The following is a 23,662-nucleotide window of genomic DNA, read 5'->3' on the forward strand; positions in this document are numbered from 1 at the left end:
GAGAAGATCTTACTCTGCCATTCTCTTGGGCCAAAAAAATAAATACATTTTGGTTTGTCAGTGCCACTTCAGATAACATCCTCAACTGGAAATAAAAAGAAAATGGAAGGATGGATAACAACATGTCATAGATTACAATATCAGTTTTTAAACTATACATATCACATGGCACTAAGTATGTATGATACAATCCAGGAGGATTCTGCCATGTGCTGTAGAGGAACATATGTTTGATTCAGTGTTTACATGTTCCGCAAGTGATAGACAACACAAATGAGTCATGTGTCAGTGTCCCCCTCTCAACCGTCGTATGTAAACACCTTGTCAACATCTGATATCAAAGCATGTGGCTACACAGTCTACTTGCTTGCTTACTTAACCCCGCACATAGTGAATTTACTAAGCGACTGCATCAGAAGTGGGAGTGGGGGGTGGGGGGTGGGGGAGAGTAGACCTGATAGCTCTTTAATTAGCTCCCACTGTCTGTAAAAAAGGCACCAGGGCTGGATGGTTCCCCACAACAAAGAGCTCTCAGCCTCAACAGAGGCTGAACAAAGAGTGGAGAGTTCTGGTTTTGACAAGTCAAGATCAGTTGTCACCAGCAGAAGCCAGAGGTCAGGCTCAAATGCAAAAAAAATAAGCTCAATCTACTCTTCTATGGGCTAGGTGACAAAAAAATACATTAATATAAAACCCTTTATATTACAATCATGAGTTTACTTTCTTTTGTTGTGTATAGGAAGAAAATCCCCATATGGTACACGGTGCATACAGTAGGGCCCCATATCGCCCAAAGGCCCCTGCTGTTGCCCCATGCATGTGACTGGCTGGAGAATTATGGCACTTGCTAAAAGTGAGATTCACACAAGGCCTCAATTTTTAAGATTTTCTTCCTGCAGGAGTATCGCTTTCCAGCAGTGCTAGCAGCTCATGCTAACAGACTATACTGAGCTCCAGTTGTGAGCACTGGTTGGAGGTCAGTACATCAGAGCTCCATGCTGACAATGAGCTGACAGACTCCTTTGTCTCAGAGTGTAAATATCCAAGCAAAACTGCTACAGTGGGTGACAGACTGGATTGAGCATTAAAGTAGATGTGATCATTCATGCAGCATGTACATTGAGGAGAGAGAATGTGTACTGACTTGTAGAGTTACTAACGAAGTAACTTACTACTGAAGTAATGTTTTCACTAATAAGATACACTGTTACACATTTGAACTGTTTAAATATTGGTTTACTAAATATTGGTTTAACACACTGTTTACAGAAAGTCTTTTTAACTCAAAAGCCAACAGAAGGATCCTACTGAGAAGTGTGAAGGTGAGACGGTAAAGAGAGAATGAGAACATCAACAAGAGTAGATCAAAACCTCTTATATGGCTGGACCATGTATGAAACACTAGAGGGCTTTTAATTTGTATGTTGCCTGGTTATTATCAGACATGGACGTCACAGCATTTTTAACACGTCTGTTTTCATGTAAGTTTATTTATTTGTAAAGCACTTTTCATACAGTAGTTGTAACTCATGTGCTGTACACATAAGAAAAACATTAAAAATACTTAAAATACATTGCACCTGATTTTGGGTGTAGACTATGTGATGCTGTTGTAAGAAGGGTTGAGTAATGATGTAGACTATTTTTTAAAATATATTTTATATATTATTTCATTTACCCACAACCTCAAAAATAGTTTTAATGCAGTAACTCATTAATGCTAAGTGTGAATGACCCCAATACAGTGTGTTTCAAGTGTGTTAAGTTTGTATTTGTAAATGTATTTGTTATGTTGCTTTTATTTACCTTGAACATGGAAGTACTTTATTTTGAAAAGACACTGGACGCATATAACGTGTGGAAATTGACAGTAAGTTACCCTGGTGACAGTGGCACTATTCTCATCTTAAAAAATATTAAAACAAAAACAAAATGCATTCTGGGTTCAGCCAACGAATGGTGTAACTTCATCACTCGGTCAGTCAATCAGTGTCTCAGTGACGGACTGATGCGTTTGTAGGGCTGACCCCGCTGTTGCGGTTAAGCCAAAAAAAAGTGAAATTTTCCTATTATGTCATTGTGTCTAATAGGTGTATGGCCTTACCTGGCACAGGCGAGTGCCACGAGTGCAGCGGCAGCGTTTTCCCTCTGTCTGGGTGTGTGGAGGATCTGAGCGTGCCCCTGCGTTTGGCCTGACTCCTGGGCCCCATCTTCCAGCCAGGAGCAGAGAAGCCCCTCCAAGCCATTCAGGCAGTCGGCAGGCTCTTTGCTGAGGCTGAGCGGCTGGCAGTCCCGGAGGCAGGCTAGCAGTACCTCTGCTGTAACACCACAGAGCGCTGGGTCACTGCGAGTCTGGGACTGCAAAAGGGGGAAGACCAGCAGCAGACCGACACGGGAGGTGAAGGGTGCCTGCTCGGGTTGCTGGAGCAGACCTTGTCTTTTGAGCAAGGCCAAGGTCTCCTCATCAGCCCCTCCAGTCCCCTCTCGCTCCTGCTGCTCCTCCAGGGCCAGCTGCCGCTGCGCCCCCCACAGGCCACGCAGAGCATTGAGTCGATACTCCAGCAGGCGGGCATATGCGTTGCTCTGATTACCACAAACAGCACGCAGACGCTCGGCCAGCTCTACTGGGTTCTTTGTCTCAAATGTTAGGATCTGGAATGAAGGAAAAGGGTGAAGGGCAAGAGAGAAAAGAAAAAAATAGTTTAAAATGTAAAGTTTATATCAACAGCAGTCATTATTGCGACAACTGGTCTGTAGCTTTAACAAAAAACCCTTTGAGAAGGCAGATGACACCTATGTTTCTAGTATGGCTAGATGCAAATTCAATTTTTCAAAGGAAAATTTAAATGAAAAATTAAAAAAAAATCCCTTTTAAACTGGCATCTTTCAACAAAACAATGTGTAAGACTGGTCAACCATCAGCAGATTAAAAACAAACAGTTTATCCACAAGGTGTATTAGAATGTAGTCTAATATGCAGCCAACATTTTGGTTTAAAACTAAGCCAATTATTTATAACACCCCTATTATTTACTGGTAGAACTTACAGCATCTCTACAGTACAACTATGAATCCTTTCAGCAGCATAAACCCTCCATGTATAGTTCTTTGGACTATGTCATAATGGTAAGAGATAGCAAGACACATTTAGGATAGCTTATCAGAAGTGAAACAATGTGCCTCATGTGCACTTAGGCAGCATTTCAGATATTGATTACACTCTGTGGGCCACGAATCATGGACTAGAAAAAAAAATCTATGATACCGTTTAGCAGGCACAATTTGTATTGATTCTATTTCAGGAATGCTACTAATGTTACAGTAACACTCCTCAACTGGATGCTGGGCCTTCTGCACCTTGCTCTTCAAAACACTGCTGCAAGTGGATAAAAATAGTCAGCATCACAACACCTATGAAAACAGCGTCGAATGACCCAGTCAGTCATACAGCTGGACAGAAATGTAGAGAATCAGAATATAACCTAAACTAAGAGGAAAGACACAGGCTTGACAACAAATGATGCAAGAATGTCCTTTTTTTGCTATGTTTTGCTATGAGCTACTAACGCAGGAAGTTGAAACTAACAAACATAGCTAATATTTCTATTTCAGCTCTGCTTTATATCAAGTTCATATGTAATATTGAACACTATTTTGTTTTGTACAGGATCTTCTATATCTGTCCATGTGCCTCCCCATGTCCAAAAAGCTTTAATTAAAATGTCTCACCCACATACATGTTACCATTTTTGCTCAAGTTAAATTATCCAAGGGATGATGTAACCACACTTTGTATTCAATAGGCCCCACATATATGGAAATAAAGAATATGATTATATAACATGCCCAAATGTCCAATTTCATATCACTTTGTAACTTGTTAGTCAGCATGATTGGCACTGTTGCCATACCTATAAAGGAAAAACTGGCTGCAAACCATGCCCTGATGTAATAGCATAAAGTAGCCCTCAATTCATGAAAGCTGCTACACTAAACAGTACATTTAGCAACATCCTGCACATTTCCCCGGGTCAGAAGTCCACCTGTCAGTAATCGTGCCTTCATCATCGCTTCCACTATGTTTCTACTTGTTATAGAGCAGCTTAAACAGGAAGCATGAGTTCAGAAGTTGTGTTGTCCACTGCATGTCTGGTGCTGAGTTTAATTGAAATGACAAAACAAAGGGTGAGTGGTCTAATTCAATCCCACTTATTCACATTCATTAATTAACCATTGGTTTGTCATCTGTCAGAGCTGCTGATAAAACAGATGCACTTCTATCAGCCAGTAAACAGCATGTGGTTGACAGCTGCTAGTAAAAACACAAGGAGTCATAACATAAACGATTGCTAGTTATGGTAGTAATACTAGTATTGAATATAATGTAGTATTGAATTGGAGAAAGGCAAATAGCAAACAGATCATTTATAGCATTAGTTAAGTACTTGATTGAGAGAAAACCACAAAAGAGGTTATACTTTAGCAATACAACCAACTGAATCAGTACAGTTGAATGCACTACACTGTACATTGTAAAAATTAAATCAAGCAGGTAGTGTCTGTTGATGAGCACAAAAGCCTTACACCAATCTCAGCATACTGTCTGTGTGAAAAAGTTTCCCCCAGTATGAATTGTGAGACATGCCACCTCTCCCATCATATGGCTATGAGCTTGACTACTGTTGTATTTTAAAATAAATCCACGGATTTTGAACTAAACTTTGAGTCATTTTCCTCACACAATAAAAATTGCAGCAGCACTGTAAGTCATAGTTTAAAAATATATTTTTGTTGTTTCCTTGGCTTGCTGTATGTTGACCAAACAAAAATTTTGAAAATACATTTGTGCATCTGAGCTAGGAATATGAAAGCGTTGCGTCGTTAAAATTGTCATCATGTAGAAACCCTGAAATGTGAATGGTTTATTGCAGATGTGAATCCTTCTATAAGTTGTGTTACATGAAGTACATGAGGCTCAGTTCACACTATGCAGGACGAACTTAACATGAACATGTTGGTGCTAATCTTAAGGATACATGCAGTAATGGCAGCAGTTAGATAAATCATTCATCAAGTGGGTTACCATCTCTGTTAGTGACTAATATGCATCATAATATACCAACAGTCACACATTTATCAGATGACACATGAACATGTGGTTTAGTACTGCAACAATTGTACTCTATAGGCTGCTGGATACTACCAGCTCTAGCTTCATTACGTGGTAGAGTACCGAAATATCGAGGTTGCAAATATACATTGTTACCTCGAAGTTTCTATCGGCATCACTATAAAGTGTCTGCTATCTAACAACAGAGACACGTCCGGTTGAAAGATCGTGCCTTCAAAATAAAAGCCTACTCCAGAATAATCGCATTTACTACACAGTATTGTATGTTAAGACATATTAACATAAAGATTGACATTAAAATGACCTCTGCTTTGCACAAGAGTGAAAAAAGGAGTTCAGCAAATGCCATGTTTCGTGATATATCCAACTGTAGATCAAATGTGGATAACTTGCTAGCTGTGTCGCCATTTAAAAAGGTAAACATAACCCATTCTGGCCAAAAATAAGATATAACAATTCAAATTCATCCAATATCTGACACAACATTGCTTAATTATGTTTAGAGCAGAGTGGCACAGATTATTATTTTGGTTAACGATTACTGTCAAGTGTGTTACTCAAGAAAAACTGCAGTTCCAGTATTAAAATACCACAACGGCTATTTCAGTTTTACTATCAAACATCTGAGGATTCATAGGTGCATCTCCAATATTTATTCGAGGAACCAGTTAACATTAAATGTTTCCTCTTTGGTGCAGTTTGAGAAGTTCTCTGCATAAAAAAGCTGCACTGACACTACAAATACAGCTGAAGATGTGCAACTTGACACCTGAGGTATAGGGGCAATATGCAGTGTGTGCCACCTTTTACCCAGCTTGTTTAAAGTCCCCTTCCATTCAAAAATGAGTTTTGCTTCTTGTTCCTACAATTGGATGTTTGAGCTTCACTGCGCAGAATGATGTATGTGCAGAGTTTGATTTAAGAATGATGCTGCTTTCACTTTCATGTAGTGAAAATGGAGAGTTTCTCTGTGCTCAGTGTAAGGGATGGGCCTACGAGCATGACTTGTAACATCACAAATAGTTTAGAGCCATTTGTGGTCCAGTATGCAACTTACACGAGTGCAAAGTGGCAACTTAAAGCCTCCAGTAAACATACACTGAGAATGGACTTTACAGTGAGTAAGAGACATTTTGTGTCCAGCAGTTAAAACTTTTGAAATGAGAAATATTTACATATTCATAGATTCTGAATAATGTTCATTTTGTTAAAGAAAACTCTGACTAAATATGTTCGTCATTTTCTGAACTTACCAGGCTGTTCTAGCTGCTCTAGTATTTTCCCTTACCCACTTAGTCATTATATCCACATTACTGATAATTATTTATCAAAAATCTCATTGTGTAAATATTTTGTGAAAGCACCAGTAGTCATCCCTACTACATTGATGCAATATCAATAGCAAGGTATTTGGTCAAGAACATCGTATTTGATTTTGTCCATATTGCCCAGCCCTAATTAAGACTAAGACTAAATGAAAAATAGCTGACAAAATTAACACTAATTCTGGATTCTACAATAAGGGAAAAGGATGAGACATTATTTTAAGGATTTAAATGAGGTAACTGGACTTCTGTTGTTGAAAAACCAGATCAGATCAGATCAGAGTATTTTTATATCTCACATGTCTGGAGGGGATCTTTAAATGTGAGGTATTTCGCAAATGTCAACAAGCCCACACAACGTAGTTGGCGAGTGCTATTAGAATAAACACTGTGTGATTAAATTGTCCTTTACAATCTACATGTAATATAGTCCTTTTGTGCTAAGATTACAGCCATTAGAGTACTTCTATTTTGGAGAGACAACAGGAACTATGCTTTCATTTGTGTGTGATGCTTGACAGGATCAATAACAAGCAGGGCAGGGAAACTTGCAAACGTTAGCGCTATGTAACGTTCTCACCGAGGGTGTGTTGCAGCTAACAGTGAAAACACATTTTTTCACTGAAACAAAAACAAAAGGACACCCTGGTCATAACAGTGTGTGTGTATGTGTGTGTGTGTATGTCTGTGTGTGTTTAGTACATATATATAAATATATGTATATATGTATATGTATATATATGTATATAACCCTTTGTGTGAGATTTCACTCACCTCTTGCTCGGTGTCCCCCTGCTCCGACACTCCAATTTCACTGGGCAGCTCGGCCAGATCTGTGACCCGAATGAGTCCGTCGTGGAGGAAAATGGTCTCCTCCTTCACCGAGAGCCACTGGGAGGAATCCACAGCCCCGGAGCCCATCGCTCTCTCCTCCGGCAGTGATGCCAAAGGGGTCGAACATTAAAAATTCAGTGACAAGAATGACAGAAACGCCCCAGCTAGGCTGCTCGGCGAGCTACAATAACATCATTAGAGTTAACGTTACTGACGCCGTGTTATCTGTCGGTGGTGTTTGACCAGGCAGGCTGTAGTGCTGCGGGGCGAGCTAACGGCCGGTAGCCCGGGCAGTGAACAGGCAGTAACGGCAGGTCTTTTAGCTAACAGTAACGTTAGCGGCTAACTTACCGTACGCTATCGTTATAACCGTTACCGAGCAGAGTGGGCGTGACACTCCTACTAAAAGATGTTAATAATAACACCTTTTTAAACGACCGTCTTTTCAGGACAAAGAATACATCTGTCGTGAGCTCCTCTCGCAGTTAAAATGTGACGGCAGGCGGCTCCGCTAACGGCTCAGCCCGCTGTGTCAGTGGCCGGAGAAGATAATGAGCGTCCCAGCTGTCAGAGCGACGCCATGTTTCCAAGGCCAACGAGCTGCTCCCAGCATGCACCGCGGGGCCAGAGAGAAAAAAAGCTGTCAAAAACATTCTCCGTACATGAGTTCATTCTGGTACCTATATAGAGCTGCAACGAGTCGATTAATCGATTGGTTGGCAACTATTAAATTAATCGCCAACTATTTTGATAGTTGATTAATCATTTTGAGTCATTTTTAAAGAAAAAACATCCAAATTCTCTGATTTTAGCTTCTCAAATGTTACTATTTTCTGGTGTTTTAGTCTTCTAAGACAGCAAACTGAATATCTTTGGGTTGTGGCCGAAACAAGATATTTGAGGACATCACCCGGGCCTTTGGGAAGCAGTGAACGAAATTTTTCATCATTTTCTGACATATTGTGGACCAGACAACTAATTGATTAATCGAGAAATAATTGACAGATTAATTGATAATTAAAATAATCGTTAGTTGCAGCCCTAGCCTATTATATTACTTATTGACTGTTTTATGTTGTTTTTGTATATCCGTTTTGTAAATCGCAACAATTTATTGATTATTATTTAATTTGTAATTTTTTTATAATTCCTCTTTTTATTACCCATTAAAATATAAAAAAAATATTTACGTTGTAATTTAGTCTAATTATTTATGAATGAATTAATTGATTTGTGCCAAATTTATTAATTCTTAATAATATAAGAAGGATACAGGATGCCTGTAATAAATAATTTATTACAGGCATCCTGGTGGCCTATATGGGCAGAAATATATGTCACTAGGAACTGAATTTGAGACATTTATATTTGGATTTGAATTGCTCGAATGTGGAAGTATATAGAGAGTTGAATTTTCAGTGAGGCTCAAATACAGTTTCAGAGCAACTGAATCCAATTTCATAATATCATATTTAGTTTCAAGTTTACTGAAATTCAGTTCCAAACTAATAAATTCAATTTCAAATTATGCTATTCAGATTCAGTTTTTCAATGCAATTACTCAAGTTAAACAATACAAATTCAAATTTTGTGATTCAAATTCCATTTTTTAATCCAATTGAATTTCTATTTCCTTGACACTTGTGGTCCTCCATATCCTATATCAACGCTACTTATTACAAAGACGTCTACAGAGCAATTATCATGTGGTTTACAGTTATTATTGATGTCTTGTGTGTTTATTTTGGTCTTTGCCTGCATACAAAACAACTGTGGAGTAAATTGTCATGATTTATTACTGATCATATGTACCCACACTTTACATTACTTTGGAGAAATGTGGGAATATGACTGAATCTCTGCTCATAGCTTTATTTGATTAATTTGTTTTTGACCAAATATTATATTCACAAATCCAAATTCTTAAGCAAAAAGCCAAACTTTTCAAAGCTGACTGTTCATATCAAACAAAACATTTCTTCAGTATCTGAATGTACAAACAAAAAAAGCTGTTAAAACATAAAACCACTGTAAGCTTTATAAGATATTTATTAAACTTTTCATTTATTTATTTTTATTACAACCTCTAGTTCCCTTGGCGTGTTTGTGATTACAGACTCAAGTTGTTTACACAAGGTTCTGTAAACTTGCTGTATACATGTTGAATGAAGCTGCTAAAAAATACAGTTTATATGATACAATTTAAAACGTACTTCAAGGTGAGGAGGAGTCCAGGGGTCCTAGTAACCTGGACTCTTGCAGTTTTGCTACAGTATCTTTACACTACAATGTAAATAAGATTTGCACAGTGCTGTGTCATCCTTGACATACATGTACTAAACTGTGAATTAATGTTCCCCTTCTCATAATGTCAAATAAACTAAGCTAAAGTTACAACATTCAGGAGAGGCAGGAAACCTACATGTGGTATAGAAATGTACAAGGAATTAAAAGGTAAAGCAAGACAAGGGGAGTGAAATAATCAAAAACATTTTTTTAAACATCATTTCTATGCATCCCCTGACAAAAAAAATCCATAAAAGTGGATGTGAATTTGTTTGAATTTGGAAACAACTGATGTCGCTGATATCTTGTAAACAATAGATGTCTAATAAAACACTGATGCAACACATTGTAAGACAACGGAGTTTAAGAAATTAAAGAATGGATGGGATGTACATTGAACAAGTTGCCGTGCTCACATGAATCAGGAGAATTTGTGTAAAATGTAATAAGAGATACTTTATTACAAAATAAGTAGCAGGGGTAGATCACACTACAACATGTAACAGAATAATGTTTTTATTCCAGTCATTATTTCTTAATGAGTCATTATTTCTGTAGTTACACAGTAATCTGGGAATGTGCTGTTGAACTTATAATACCTTGCAGGTTGTTTTGGAAAACAGTTATTTATCATTTCTGAAATTATATGCAATTGGGATAATAGCTATAATAATAGATGCCAGCCTGTAATTATTTGCAGAAATGCCCTTAACACATGACTGTAAATCAATTGCGCAATTCAATTAGAAATGAAAAATAAAAACTTTTATTGCAACAGTCTTGTATTGCAGTTCTTTATAAATACATGAAATTTACATCCATGGCATTACTTAGAAAAATATTACAATATTCAAGTGTTTCAGTTCTTGAATATTTCAAACACACTGCCATTTATACCATCAAAGAGACACCGAAAATGCTGCATGAAATGTAAAGCTTATACAATTCATTGTTGCTGTACATTGCAGCTTAGTTTATAATCATGTGAGCTGTGTCACATTATTAGCTTCTCTTTCCAGCCTTAGGCATCGCTTATAAAGGCGAACAGGAATCCCTCTTTTTCTCTCATTGCCTGAATTTCGCACTCCAGCAGTGTCTTTTTCTTCTATCTTCTTGAGTGCTTGAAGTAGGTCAGAGGCTTTAGTGAAGCCTCCACAGCAGCTAGAAAAGAAACATATTTTTAAAAATCATTAACAGAACCCAAACTAATAATCATTTCACAACACATTAGACAGGAAACTGGCACCGCTGCAACCAAAAGTTGTCTGAGAATAACATGAATAAGCTTATCAGAGCTTAAAACCTTTTTCTGCTGTGGTGTTTTTCTTCTTTGGCAGTTTAAAGCAGTATTGAGAGACGAAATCCATCAGGAGAGAGGAGAGACTACTTGGTTGTTTGAAGCTTTCAATCTGAACAGCCCAGCTGTAAAATTGACAAACAGACAAGCAGGAGTCATTTAGAACCTCACACATAGAAATAAAAGTGGGAAATAAGACAATGTAGAGAATGAAATAATATATAGTGTGACGTATGAAGAGTAGTGTGTGAGTCAGAGACACAGACAAAGAAACAGAAAGATGTTCCTTATAGAAAGGACTGAGGTAGGTAGGTAATAATAGTCTTTGCATACATTTGCTGCTGCAGACTGTGGTAGGAGTCACAATCCATTGTCAAATGTAAACATAACTAAATTTTAAATTACAGCAGTGTAGCATGCTATCACTCCTAAAATGAAAAGCTGACATACTGTAGGTTGCAGAGTATCAAGGCCCTGGAAGTGGTAAACCTAACTGGAATGCACCCGTCGTTAAAGTTATTGGTTCCACCTGCAGTGTTCCTGCTATGACATGTCTAAATGTTTGCTGTCTTCTAGGAGCAACCATACAACAACCAAAGCTAAGTAATTGAAGGAAAATTCTGTTATTTTATAATCTTGGTCCTGTTATAATAGTTTTGGCAAATATACCTACAGTACAGTTTATTATACCATTGTACTCCCTCCATTGTTGTAGAGAATGTGGACACTCTGCTGGAAACAGCTTCTTAATGATTTCAAATGGCTCCACAACAATAAGAACCCCAACACAAAAAAACCCTCCTGTGTTTCATTGAAACTATCTACATGACTTCTCATTTTCTCATTTTGGAAGTAACTCAGGAATGCAAAATACACTAATAATGGATTATTTGGGTAATAACTTGATTAAAGCCATGTAAAGCTTGTATTACCTTTGCCTGATTGGACTACAGAGTAAAGAGTTCAATGTTACACCGAACTATTGTGGCTAAACACACAAGACACACAAAGCAAGAAGTTATTAATTTTTCTTTCAATGCTCTGAATCTATCAAAGATTTCTTTAATACCCATTTTTAAAAATATCCGTCCCTGTTCTACTGCGGTAGACACAGCAGTACAACAGAGGCCTGTCCGATTAAGTAGGATTACTAAATTATATGAAAAACTTAACTGAATGAAACCCAAAACCACCTTAAATCTGAAACATGGTCTGAAGAAAAAGATGTTCCAGGTTTGTAACCAGAACAAATTGGAGGGAGGGAGGAGGAGGAGAGTAGTGGTAGGCAGTCTTTGTCTCCATGTTTTGTAGATCATACCTCTTCTCCAAAGGAGGGATTTTGTATTTACATTCATCCAGATATTTGAGGCTTTCACACAGGAGCTGATTGTCTGCAGGACCAAGAATAAACACAAAGTCAGGAAGACTGTCTTTTGCATGCTCAGATCTGTAGATTTATTTCTCAAACCATCTCTCATTCCCATCCCAAAGGCATGCTCTCTCATAATTTCCTTGCTGTCATTCCCCTGGGCATCAATTAAGATGTCAGCTGTTCACATCAGCTGGTCACATCTAACCAATAGCACGGTGACACACCTTCATTGTCAGCCTATCATATTGCAGCTGTCTTTTTAAATATGTTTTCTCCCTCTCTGCCTTAGTGCTTTCATTGTGCTGTTATGCACACTCCACCACCTCCCCATCACCACCCAGATTCATCACTACATCACTTCAACAACCTCATCAGCCTTATCAGTCTCAGCAGAAGTCATCAGACACCACCACCAGTGTCTGGATTACATGGGGAGATTTATCTTGATGCTGCTCAGGACTGATGTCTCTCAATTCAAAATCTCCCTGTAGAGTCTAAGTGCCAAAGACTTTTGACAACACTTAATCATCAGTATCATCTGTATAATAAATAATTCTTTTTGCTTCATTCAGTTCTCTTTCCTGATTGAACTGATGTTGTTCTGCTTTACAATAGCTTAACACACTTATTTTACTTTCTGAATATTTTAGTAAGTTATCATCAGTGGTGTTATCAGCATTCTGTCTCACCTGCAGGGGGCAGAGCTAGATAGCTCAGTAGCTCAAGGTCAATGAGAAGATTAATACCCTGAGTGACTTTAGTAATCCCACTGGAATTTTTGTGAGGTCTTTTAAGTTGTGGGCCCTTACCACCACATTTCCTCCGTCTAGCAGCATTATTGCTCATCAATTAATGTAATAAATACATAGTTTAGTGCTCATAGTGCTCACTCACTTATAAAATGTTGTATTCTAATTGTTGGACTTTCAAATTCAAATGATAAATGTCATTGGGACAAATTCAAACATTATCAGCTCAAAATGTTACCAGCAGGTTGATAGGTGACCCTCACTGATTTTACTGAGTGTTTGGTTGATGGTCAGATCCTGACTTCATTTTAGCTCATTTATACTGAAGTGAAGCATTGATGGTTTTAGCAGTAATGCACCTCATTCATTATTGACTCATGACGATCCCTGGTATCATCATAATTACTTGCAATTTATGCTGCACTCCAAAAGGCCCCATGTGATGGGATCAACAGCTGCCTGCACTCACCTGTCATATTATGTAATGCATTATTTTCTCTCATGTTTCTCTGTGCATGGATGCTTTGGGCTATGGTTTTACCCACAGGCTCCTGGCGTGTGTTAGTCCACAGGAGATGGGAATCCTTGCCATCCTTATGAAAAGAGGTTGCTGTCTTTAGTTTTGTTGTGACGGACGTTGCAGAAGTAGCTGTAGTCCAGAGTCCTTTCAAGGTGTCTTTTTTGTGTGATTCTGTTGTCTTACTTAGCGTCACTTTGACAGTCAATCCATTTGTAGCTGTTGAGGGTCTAACAGTTGTTTTTTGTTCCTGACAATGTTTACAATGAGGCCGAAAAATGTCTCCTCAATAGCAACAACAAGGTGGGGTGCTTTGTGTCACGGATGTTTGAGGATGGGAGTTTGTGGTCACTTGTGATGGACATTGGGTTTTCTGTGTGCAGTAAGCTGACAGGCTTACTGGTTTTACTGGTCCTCTTCTTTTTTTCTAGTTCTTTTCCTATTTGATATCAATGTGCTACTTTTAGAAGTGTACATAAGACCTGTTTTCATTGAAGGAGTAGTTGTGTCAGCCCTTAAGGACGGTGGTACCGTAGACAGTTTCCAACGTCTTTTACATCCTTTCCCCTTTGTCCTTTGTCTCCTCTGGGTGGATCTCTGGATGTACATCTATGTTCACCTTTAGGTGACTTTCTGTGCTGAATAATCTCAGGGCTTTCAGTGACATGCTGCCTCTCACTACTTGTTGACGTGTTGCTGTCAGCGTTGTCCCCATTTTAAATGCATGTTAAAATCCAGTCATGGGAAGAGAAAACCTCAAAAACAGTTTATGCTGTATTTTCAACTCATACTGGCCACATTCCTAGCATATGTTTATCTATCTACTAAAGGAAGGACTCCCTTTCTGTATGTCTGTATGTATGTATGTATGTATGTATGTTTGTCATTATGTATGTCTGTATCTCTGTATGTATGTCCTTTGTGTATCTCCTAATTTGTTCATCTGATCGCCTTAACACTTAGCGCATATATGGCTAGGGACCCAAGGGAGTGCAATCTTGAATTTGGTGCAATTTGGACATGTGATACATTTAATATTAATAAACTTTGAATAAACCAGCGATCAGTGAGCCACTCTGTTCTGTGCAGGGGCAGGGTGGAGCTTCAAGACTCTGCCAACAAACATACCCACTCAAATCCAAACTGAAGGCACAGAAAATAGGAACGCTCTAAGAGCCCAATATGATCGATCCACTTTATTTTAGGATGCACATTATTTTATTTTTAAATGCAGCCCTTATGTTACTTGAAATGAGAAAAAAACATTTATTTACTATTAGAGTAGTTATTATTTATAACATCTGTGTATAATAGAATGTTACTTTCTCTCATGTTGTTGGTGTATATACTCATTCACCACTCACATCAACTATATTAATTTTTATTATTAATTTTGGAGGCCAAGCAATCGGCCCGTTCTGAACAGGCATGTTTTGAATGGGCACTAGACTAGTTTTAACAATTTTGTCAGTGGTTTTGAAAAATGAGGATAAAAAATACATTTCTTTCATTTCTCACTCTCTGCAGTGTCATAATTGTAGTTGATATAGAAACCGATTATCAGGGATTCGGTGTGTCAAGTATCACATTGGGAAGATGTGACAGGAAGAGAGGATGATGTTGAAAGCTGTAAAAAAAAAGACTGTAAGTCTGTAAAATATACAATATAAAATATATAAAGTCTGTAAAATATACTGATGGTAATAGAGGTCAGAAATTTTCTCCATTGAGAAATTTCACTAAAATCCAAATTGGCTTTTTACTACATCAGATAAGAGATTGAAATGCAACGTGTATATGTGTTTCACTATATTTTCACATTTTCCTCCCTGATCTTTTTTCACTTTTACCTCTTCCTTTGCTGTGGCAGTGTCCCTATCTGCATATGAAGAATGAATCTGAGATAAGCGTTTACAAACCGCAGAATGTAAAAAAACGTAGTGAAACTGTAAACGGAAAGAAAACGTGCTACTCAAGCTAGCAAAAAGTACAAAGATAGCAGAAAAGACCAAATAGGAGATATTCATTAACCAAAATGAATTTTCCACTTCTGAAAGTCAAATGTCACTGCAGCAGTCAGCATCAGAGGCAGCATCTGGGTGTTTTAGTAAATAATTTATGTCAGTTGAAACTTGTTTAAGTAGTAAATCCAGATATGACATTAAGCCCTGAGATATGAGGATGAAATTTTCAGAAAGATGTTATCTCTAAACATTCAACTTGTCTTCAAGCACAGTTCTCAGCCTACTTAATGTGCACACATCTAAAAACAATAACTAAAGTGAGTATATTCATAACGTCAAAAGCCCCTTTTATGTATTTTGCACAGAGCAAAATGTATTGTTAAACACATAAGCCTTGACTGAGGGCAAACAGTTTTGAAATTAACAGTGCAGGGAGCTACTTCAACTACACTGGGATTCCTGAGGCAGTTGTAATTATGTGAGCACATATTTATCATTTTTATAAAAAGGTATGTTCCTGTCACAGTTATATTGACCTGTGATTTTTACTACCTTTTGCTGTAATGAGCAATATTTTCAGGATACACATTAGGTGTATCCTGTTTATTTGCATAATACTGTGACAACAAGCTGCTGATACTTATTATGGCATCAGGACCTGTTGTTTGCAGAAATTTTTTGACTGATATACTTTTTGCTATTTAGTTGAACAAAGCAAGAAATAAGAACTTTTTTACACTGACAATAAAATGGCATAAATCAAGAAAGCATAAATACATCTACATGACTGATTTACATTATTACATACCTTTGAGAATCAAACAAAGCATGCCATATTCACGTTGCCGATTAACAACTGTAATTGTTACAATAAGGATCAAGGGATCTAAAACATCTAGTCAACATGTAACAAGTACAAGTAACAGACATATTATTCAGTGTTGAACAGCCCTTGACTGAGCACTGCCTCACTTTTCTGTCATTCATGCAAAGCTCTAACATCTGGAAACCACAGCATTGTTTATAAGCCACAGAACATCAACAGAGTGCCAAAAATATAACTGTGGATAATAAATGCAACACAGTTACAAACACATTAATGTTTATTTTTTTAATCTCTTAATGTAAACATTTTATTTCTTTATATTTATTTACATCTTCATATACAAAATTCTATTAAAAGTGCATCACAGCTACCAACTTCCAAATAACAACAAAAGGACTTTTTTTTACCATAACTTTTATGAAATTAAAGTAAATTAAGTGTCACTGTTCTCCTGCTCCCTGAGAAAAGTCCTAGACCTGTACATCCAATAAACATCACTGGCAGGTTAAGGTAAATCTGTGCAGACACCCTAAAGTTAAACTTGTTGAAATAGCATTTCCATGGTCAGACAGAAGGAGGAAGGAGGACTTTTAAGTTTCTTGCTACTTGTTCAGACCAGGGGGTAGCTGGCTGCAGTAGCAATGCCGCACTGGTTGTGTTTGTTCCTGGTCATCTTGACGTATCCCTTGTCTCCCCAACCTAGACCCCAGCTAGAGAAACACACAAATTACCAACAATATTTAGCTGCTATATGTAAAACAGGATCATAATCATAGTACTACTTAGTATGTAGAGACATAATGATGTGTACGCTGATAGAAGTAAAGTAATGATGTTTGATTTAAGAGGTTGACAGCATCCTGACTGAGTTTCACTTCATTTTGGCAGCTGTAAACAGTTAGCAAGAGAGCAATCAACAATTTAAAATATGAGCAACCTTACCTGTTCTTGACCAGCCAGTAGTCATTTCCGTTTTCAGTGCCGTAACCTACAGCCAGTACACCATGGTCCAACTCTAAGCTGCTGCAGTCTGGCTCATCATACACTCCTAGAAACACACACACAGATGAGACAGGAGGTTAGATTAAAAAAAAAAAAAAAACACATTTATTTTTCATTTGATAAGAATATTTTTCAATTAAAGGCAAAATAAAACTGTTCACCTGATTCATAGAGCTGGAAGGATGCATGAGAAGCATCAATGGCAACTGACACAGGTCCAACGGTGGCCACAGCCTCCTGCAGGGCGTCTTCATCACCCTGTGTCACATCAGTGAAGCCTGTGCATTTGGCACCAATAGTGGCAGGGTTGTATCGGCACTCTCCATCCTATTTGAGAAAGACACATGATGGAACTGGTGATTAAGTGTCAACAGAGAACATTTTCTGCCTATTGCATTGTCAAAATGTTGAACTTAAAAGATTTAAGTCCATGAAGTGGTCATTGTATGCTTTGTATTAAGGGACTGCTTCAGGGTTTATGTCTTTGAGTATCCACAAGAGGGCAGTTTTGTACATCTCTCACATGGAGGACCATAATTTTCACACACCTTGAACACTATCTGAAGTATTTAATTTGCATAATAGGAAAAATCACTCCCATCTAACAGTGTATCTTCACATTCTCTCTAAACACTGCTTTTTATTATAATGGAAATATGGATGATGTAAAATGGCTGATTTAAAGATTATGTCTTACATCCAGATGAAGTCAACAAAATAATTTCTGTTTACCTCTGCCTCATAAGGGTAGGAGTCCTCTGTGTCTATTCCTCCGCTTTGTATGATGTACTTGAAGGCATTGTCCATCAGGCCTCCACCACAGCCCATGTTGCCATAGTCACCAGAGCAATCAACCAACTGCTGCTCGCTAAGAGACACCAGCTTCCCTATCTTCCTGAAGTTCTGACCCTCCAGCGAGCCAGTCTGGAAGAGGGATAAGTGAATTTGTAAACAGAAAACATTTGTGTACAGTTTCCTACATCACTACAGGAGAGGACAATGAATAAAGTTGTACATACTGCACTGAAGGCCCAGCAGGAGCCGCACTCCTTCTGATCCTTGACGTCAGTGACGTATCCCTTGTCCCTCCAGTCAACAGATACGGGCAGATCAGCTCCCTCAGGCAGCCTGAGGAAGGCAGAGCCTCTGCGAGGCAGAGAGGCGTTGAAGGTGCCCAGACAGCCCTGGGAAATCAGACGTTTGTACTCTTCGTTTTCCTGGTGAGGAGGAACACTTGTTAAGGTCTTCATCCGAAATTTCATTCACTTTATCCTCACAAGCTGATTGCAACCAAATGATAAACACTTTTCTTCTGTTTGAAACTGATACAAATTTAGGAGATGAATTCAGTAAACAGTATCAGGCACATTTCTGTTTTTCTCTTCATACCATGTCAGCAAAGAAGGTCATACCAAGACGGTAGGACTTGATGCCCTCATCAGCCATGATGTTGTGCACCAGCACCAGTTTGCGGTTGTTGAGCCAGATTTGCCTGCGATGAGCCTCCTCTGACGGAGAGCTGTAGGTCCTTCCTGCCAATGAGAGCACAATATAACTTAAAAAAGGAAAATCATCAGTGATTAATAATTAATTGTTGAAATAGTTTTCCAGTTAAGAGATGTCCTCTTATTGGTTGCCATACAGTATAACATTTAGTCATATAAAGATCATTTTATATTATACATTTAGATGTGTAATTATGTGTTAATAAGTAAACATTACTCTCCAAATTATGGTCTTACAGGCAGTATCTTCACAGAAAATCAACCAAGATCTACTGTATTTGACAATAGATCACAATAAAAGAAATCAGTCTGTCTTTAGTGTCTCACCAAACTTGAGTTTCCAGGCGTGGAACTCCAGGTCCTCCAGAGAGATGGTGGCACAGCTGGCCGCAGCCAGAACAGTAGCAGCAACCAGCAGCAGCTTCATCCTGACTGACACAGAAGCACAGTGAACACAGAGATCCTGTGTGACTTGCAAGGAAACAGACAGGTTAAGACTGAAGTCTTTCAGTTCAGCTCACTTTCAGATACATTTTAGTGATGACGTTGGATGTCACATGCACTCTACTACTTAAATCATCTCTATTTCCCGATTTCTTTGAATGTGTTTTTCATCTCTCTCTGAAACTCTTTCATCTGTATGACTCTCTGTTTCTTCTTAATACACCTGCAAAACAGGAAGTGTGTGTGGGCTTGTCTGTGTTGTTGTTGTTTACCTGCGTCTGTCGGTGTATGCTGTGAAGGTTGAGGTTAAACTACCTGTAGGTAATGCAGAGCTGTGTCAAATAGGCACTCTTATATAGCTGACTACATTTATGACTCACAGTTTGTTCAGTCAGGTGGCTGTCAGCAGCTCATAAAGAGAGAGAGAGAAAAAAAGAGAAAGAGAGTCAATCATTGAAATAGGGAACGAGTGAGTTATGCATTATGAGAAGTTCACATGTCATTCTTTTGGGAAAAATATTTTTAAATCTCAAGCAAAACAAGGAACACCAGGGTCATAAATTGCTCTGTTCACATGCTGAGAATGTGATCAGCTACTCAGATTCTTAGAAATTTCTTAGAAATTATAAATATATATATTTACATATGTAGAAGAAACACAGTATGAGTATGTGTGGCTTTCTGTGTGTAAGTGTGATGCCTTCATGTGAAAAAACAGTATTGCAAATTTATGTTCTCTCCAGTTCTCTCTGATTCCAGTCAAACAGTGATGGGGATTCCTCTAAAAGAACAAACAAAACAGACATAGAGAGACAATAGCATATGCATGTGCCACCTGTTTCAGATGAGATATTACTAAATAAAGTGTGCCATGGAAAATATGTAAGTTGCTGATGGAAGTGTTTTGATTTCTCGGAAATATAGGTGGTATTTTGGCTAACACCCATTTTTCCTTCTTAGAAGAATCTCTCACATAATATTGAAGTATTTTTGCATTGACTGTATCAGACACATAGTGAAACTAAACAAACCTTGTTGAATGTTGAAATAAAACTGAACGATTTCCGACAATTATAATTAGCTTTGAGAAACTTAAAGAGTTTTGAGTACTTTGTTTAAGATTTTGTAGTAATATTTGTAATATTATGCACACACACAAACATACAACCATGCAAACACTTTATATACTCCTTATGTGATTTATGATTCATGAGAGTTTCCATTGACTGTTATTCAAGACTTCCTTTCTATTCCCACACACACATCCTGTTTTCAGCTTGACTGCAAGTTTGATTTGTTATGAAAGTTTTACCTTTCCGTCATTGTCAGGAACTTTCATTGTCAGGAAAAAAAGCACAAATAGTAAACTTCACATCACGTATGCAAACTGGAGACTGAATGAAACTGAATAAGCAGAAACCAGAACTGGGAGATGTCAGTGAGCTCAAGAATTTATTTTATTAAGTTGTGTCACTCATGAAAACAAGAACATGGATTGTTTTAAACTCTAAGTAGAATAAAAGCAAGACTATGGTATTCTGATGTTGTAACTGCTGTCTGATGGTTGCTCTGCCCCGGCAGCCTGCTTTCTTCCCTGTTTTCTCTCTGTCTGTCACAAGGCTTTCTTGTCATGACAGTTCTTCAGACTATAAAAATGCTGTGAAATGAGGAAAAACTGAAAGCTAAGCTAAAAGTTTACAGATGTCATTAAACTCTTATTAGCTTGTCTCGTGTTTCACAGCGGGTACAGTACAGTAGTGTTTGTACACATGCTTGGGGTCATTTCTATGAAAAGTATGCAAATAGTTTGCCTGCTGCAAACACTGGCATAAACAATACATACAACGGAAATCAATAAATCCCCTGCTTTGGATATATTACCGCAGTTTGGCAATATTGGTAATGCTGTATATGTTTTAAAGACTGACACAAAAACACAGAATAGTTGACCAACAGCTCTATGCGTTTGCTTTTCTGCTTATTTTTGTCCATCTAGCTCAAGTTTCACCCAGAAACTAAGTGATTCCATATTTTTAAGTTACTCGGATACAGTTCAAACTGTATGTAATCTTTTGTAATGTTTTTAACTCTATAGGTGCGTGCCGCAATTGGAAATTTGTGAACACAGGAAGCGTGCCACTGGTACAAAAAGGGTTGGCTTGTAGTGTAAAAGTACTGTAGAGAGAACAGCTGATAGTGGGTTTTATTGTGAATTTGTGCAAGTTTATGCTGATATACAGTTTGTGACGTACCTTCTGTACTATAAAGCATTTACAACAGTGAAGTAAGATCAGGTAATGAGTCAGCTCAGTAAGAAATACAAAAAAAAAACCCTCATCAAGTTCATAGATCAAGGTTTCTGTGTGCTTGTGTGCATGGCCTTAAGCAAGAGCTTGAAGTGAAACATGTGAGCACATAGAGTACACGCCTACATTTAAGTGCACACACAGCATATGAATACTTGAGATGCATGTGTGTGCTGTTGGGGAGGCTGACAGGTTCTGCAAAGGCAAAATTGAAACCGACAAACTGCACAGGGGAAAAAAAAAGCATGATTTACACTGCCACTTCCACATCATGCACCTCGTGTAGTTTTGCATGTCATTGTTTTTTTGTCTCTTTCAGCTTGCACGACTATTATGTTAGGTTATAACATGACACATGAACTATCTGAAATGCAAGTCAAAGGACACACAGTTATGCAATGTTTTTGTGTTTATGATTTCATTTTTATGATTTCATCATGGTTTCATATGAGTGATGGTAAATTTTGAGATTTTGATCACATTTTATTCAGCTATAGAAAATGCAATTTTTCTATTTCTGAAAATGATTCTTAATTTGTTTTTTTGTTTAGATGCCTTGTTAGGATCAAGAAAAATAAACAGACAAATAGTTTTGAATGTGAACTTGTATTTTGCAGCATAGTCATTGTATCATAAGACTTCCACCAATGACCAGTCATATGACCCATTATCTTTCAGGTTAAAATGTGGATCACCTTGAGGTTTGTCTTACTGTTAATGATGACTGGTGACAGTGCATGGACACTACATACATTGAGTAGGGGTAATGTCAGATACTGATAATGCTCACTTCCTTATATCGATGTCTCTCTGGGTGCAGTACAGTACATGGGGGAATCAACAAGGGTTTTTCCGAAACTAGTCTTTGTCAAAGCCAAATTGTAATTTTTAATTCTAAACAGTTTTCCAAATATTGCTCCCCAGCTGCCAGGAAGCCACACGCACAAGGTCTCATTTACAGTCTAATGATTACGTAACTAAAGCAAACACAAGCTATTTGCTGTTGTTTTGACAGGAATAGATACTGCCTACTGATGAACCCATACTGCCATCATTTTATATCTGATAACTGCAACTCCTGTACTAAGTGATAATACTGGTCAGATGTTTGTTCCCATTTCTATTTAAATTTATAAGTGTTATTTATTGGGGAACTTTTTACATGATAATAATGATGATAATGATAATAAATAACACCAAAGAATAAAGCTGCTTCTCATATGTGATCATTCAATGCTTTTCTTTGTCATACATGATCTTTGGGTTTTGGACAGTAAGACAAAACAAGACATTTGTGGATTTGACCTTTGGTGGTGGGGAACTATAACCGATATTTTTCAGGACATTCTGACATTTTATAAATGATAGAGAGTTGGATTTTCAGTGAGGATCAAATACAGTTTCAGGGCAACTGAATTCAGTTTCATGATATTACTTTCAGTTTCAAGTTTACTGGAATTCACTTCCAAACTATTAGTGATGCTATTCAGATTCAGTTTTTCAATACAATTATTCAAGTTAAACAATACAAGTTCAAATTATGCAATTCCAATACAGTTTTTTCCCAGCCAGGGACCCTTGTGGCATACCACACACTCATCTCTCCTCCCCTGGCCCCTGGCCTACCACCACCCAATTTGTATCATACAATTTAAAACATACGTCAAGGTGAGGAGGAGTCCAGGAGTCCTAGTAACCTGTACTCTTGCAGTTTTGCTACAGTATCTTTACACCACAATGTAAGTAAGACTTGCACACTGCGATGTCATCCTTGACATACATGTACTAAACTATGAATTAATGTTCCCCTTCTCATAATGTCACATAGACTAAGCTAAACTTACAAAGCGCAGGACAGGCAGGAAACCTACATGTGGTAACTGTGGTCTGTATACGTGGCTACATAATAATATAGAAATGTACAAGGAAGTAAAAGGCAAAGCAAGACAAGGGAAGAGAAGTAATCAAAAACATTTTTTAAACACTGCATAAGATTTCTATACATCCCATGACAAAAAAAAAATCCATAAAATTGGTACCCCAGAATCCTGAAAAATGGCCTTGGTGACATTTTTTGAGGAGATGAGTATCTAGTTCGATAGGA

At 37.8% G+C, this 23,662-nt stretch overlaps 2 protein-coding genes and 1 long non-coding RNA gene across 4 annotated transcripts in view; 1 reads left to right on the forward strand and 2 right to left on the reverse strand.

Annotated features, from left to right (window-relative positions):
- The window catches only part of LOC121903635 (probable E3 ubiquitin-protein ligase HECTD4), a 36,368-nt gene extending 28,445 nt beyond the window's left edge, over positions 1 to 7,923 (reverse strand). For both annotated transcript variants that reach the window (XM_042420856.1, XM_042420855.1), the window contains exons 1-2: positions 7,231 to 7,923; positions 2,105 to 2,652 (exon numbers count right to left, since the gene is read on the reverse strand). In XM_042420856.1, coding sequence (XP_042276790.1) covers positions 2,105 to 2,652; positions 7,231 to 7,377 — 695 coding nt within the window. In that variant the 5' untranslated portion in view covers positions 7,378 to 7,923. The remainder of the gene's footprint in view (positions 1 to 2,104; positions 2,653 to 7,230) is intronic.
- Positions 7,924 to 11,385: 3,462 nt separating this feature from the next.
- LOC121904071 lies at positions 11,386 to 12,812 on the forward strand. The gene is made up of 2 exons (XR_006098168.1): positions 11,386 to 11,476; positions 12,535 to 12,812. It is a non-coding gene; the product is annotated as an uncharacterized LOC121904071 (long non-coding RNA).
- A 3,826-nt stretch (positions 12,813 to 16,638) lies between these two features.
- Positions 16,639 to 19,813, reverse strand: LOC121904069 (procathepsin L-like). Its single transcript, XM_042421583.1, has 8 exons — positions 19,525 to 19,813; positions 19,136 to 19,236; positions 18,693 to 18,835; positions 18,323 to 18,520; positions 18,036 to 18,227; positions 17,465 to 17,630; positions 17,244 to 17,349; positions 16,639 to 17,011 (listed from the first exon to the last, which is right to left on the reverse strand). Exons 2-8 carry the CDS (start codon positions 19,233 to 19,235, stop codon positions 16,912 to 16,914), a joined length of 1,005 nt encoding a protein of 334 aa, XP_042277517.1. The 5' UTR covers position 19,236; positions 19,525 to 19,813; the 3' UTR covers positions 16,639 to 16,911.
- Positions 19,814 to 23,662: the final 3,849 nt, after the last annotated feature.

Source organism: Thunnus maccoyii, chromosome 9 (assembly GCF_910596095.1).
Source record: "Thunnus maccoyii chromosome 9, fThuMac1.1, whole genome shotgun sequence".
Taxonomy (NCBI): Eukaryota; Metazoa; Chordata; class Actinopteri; order Scombriformes; family Scombridae; genus Thunnus; species Thunnus maccoyii.

What these genes read in the sequence shown, in the direction of transcription:
- LOC121904069 (XM_042421583.1), bottom strand. Translation starts at nt 19,235, where the DNA reads ATGAAGCTGCTGCTGGTTGCTGCTACTGTTCTGGCTGCGGCCAGCTGT. An exon ending in CCTACCCTTATGAGGCAGAG is followed by an intron (nt 17,631 to 18,035) that starts GTAAACAGAAAT and finishes TTTCTCAAATAG; the next exon opens with GATGGAGAGTGCCGATACAA. An exon ending in CTTCCAGCTCTATGAATCAG is followed by an intron (nt 17,350 to 17,464) that starts GTGAACAGTTTT and finishes GTGTGTTTCTAG; the next exon opens with GAGTGTATGATGAGCCAGAC.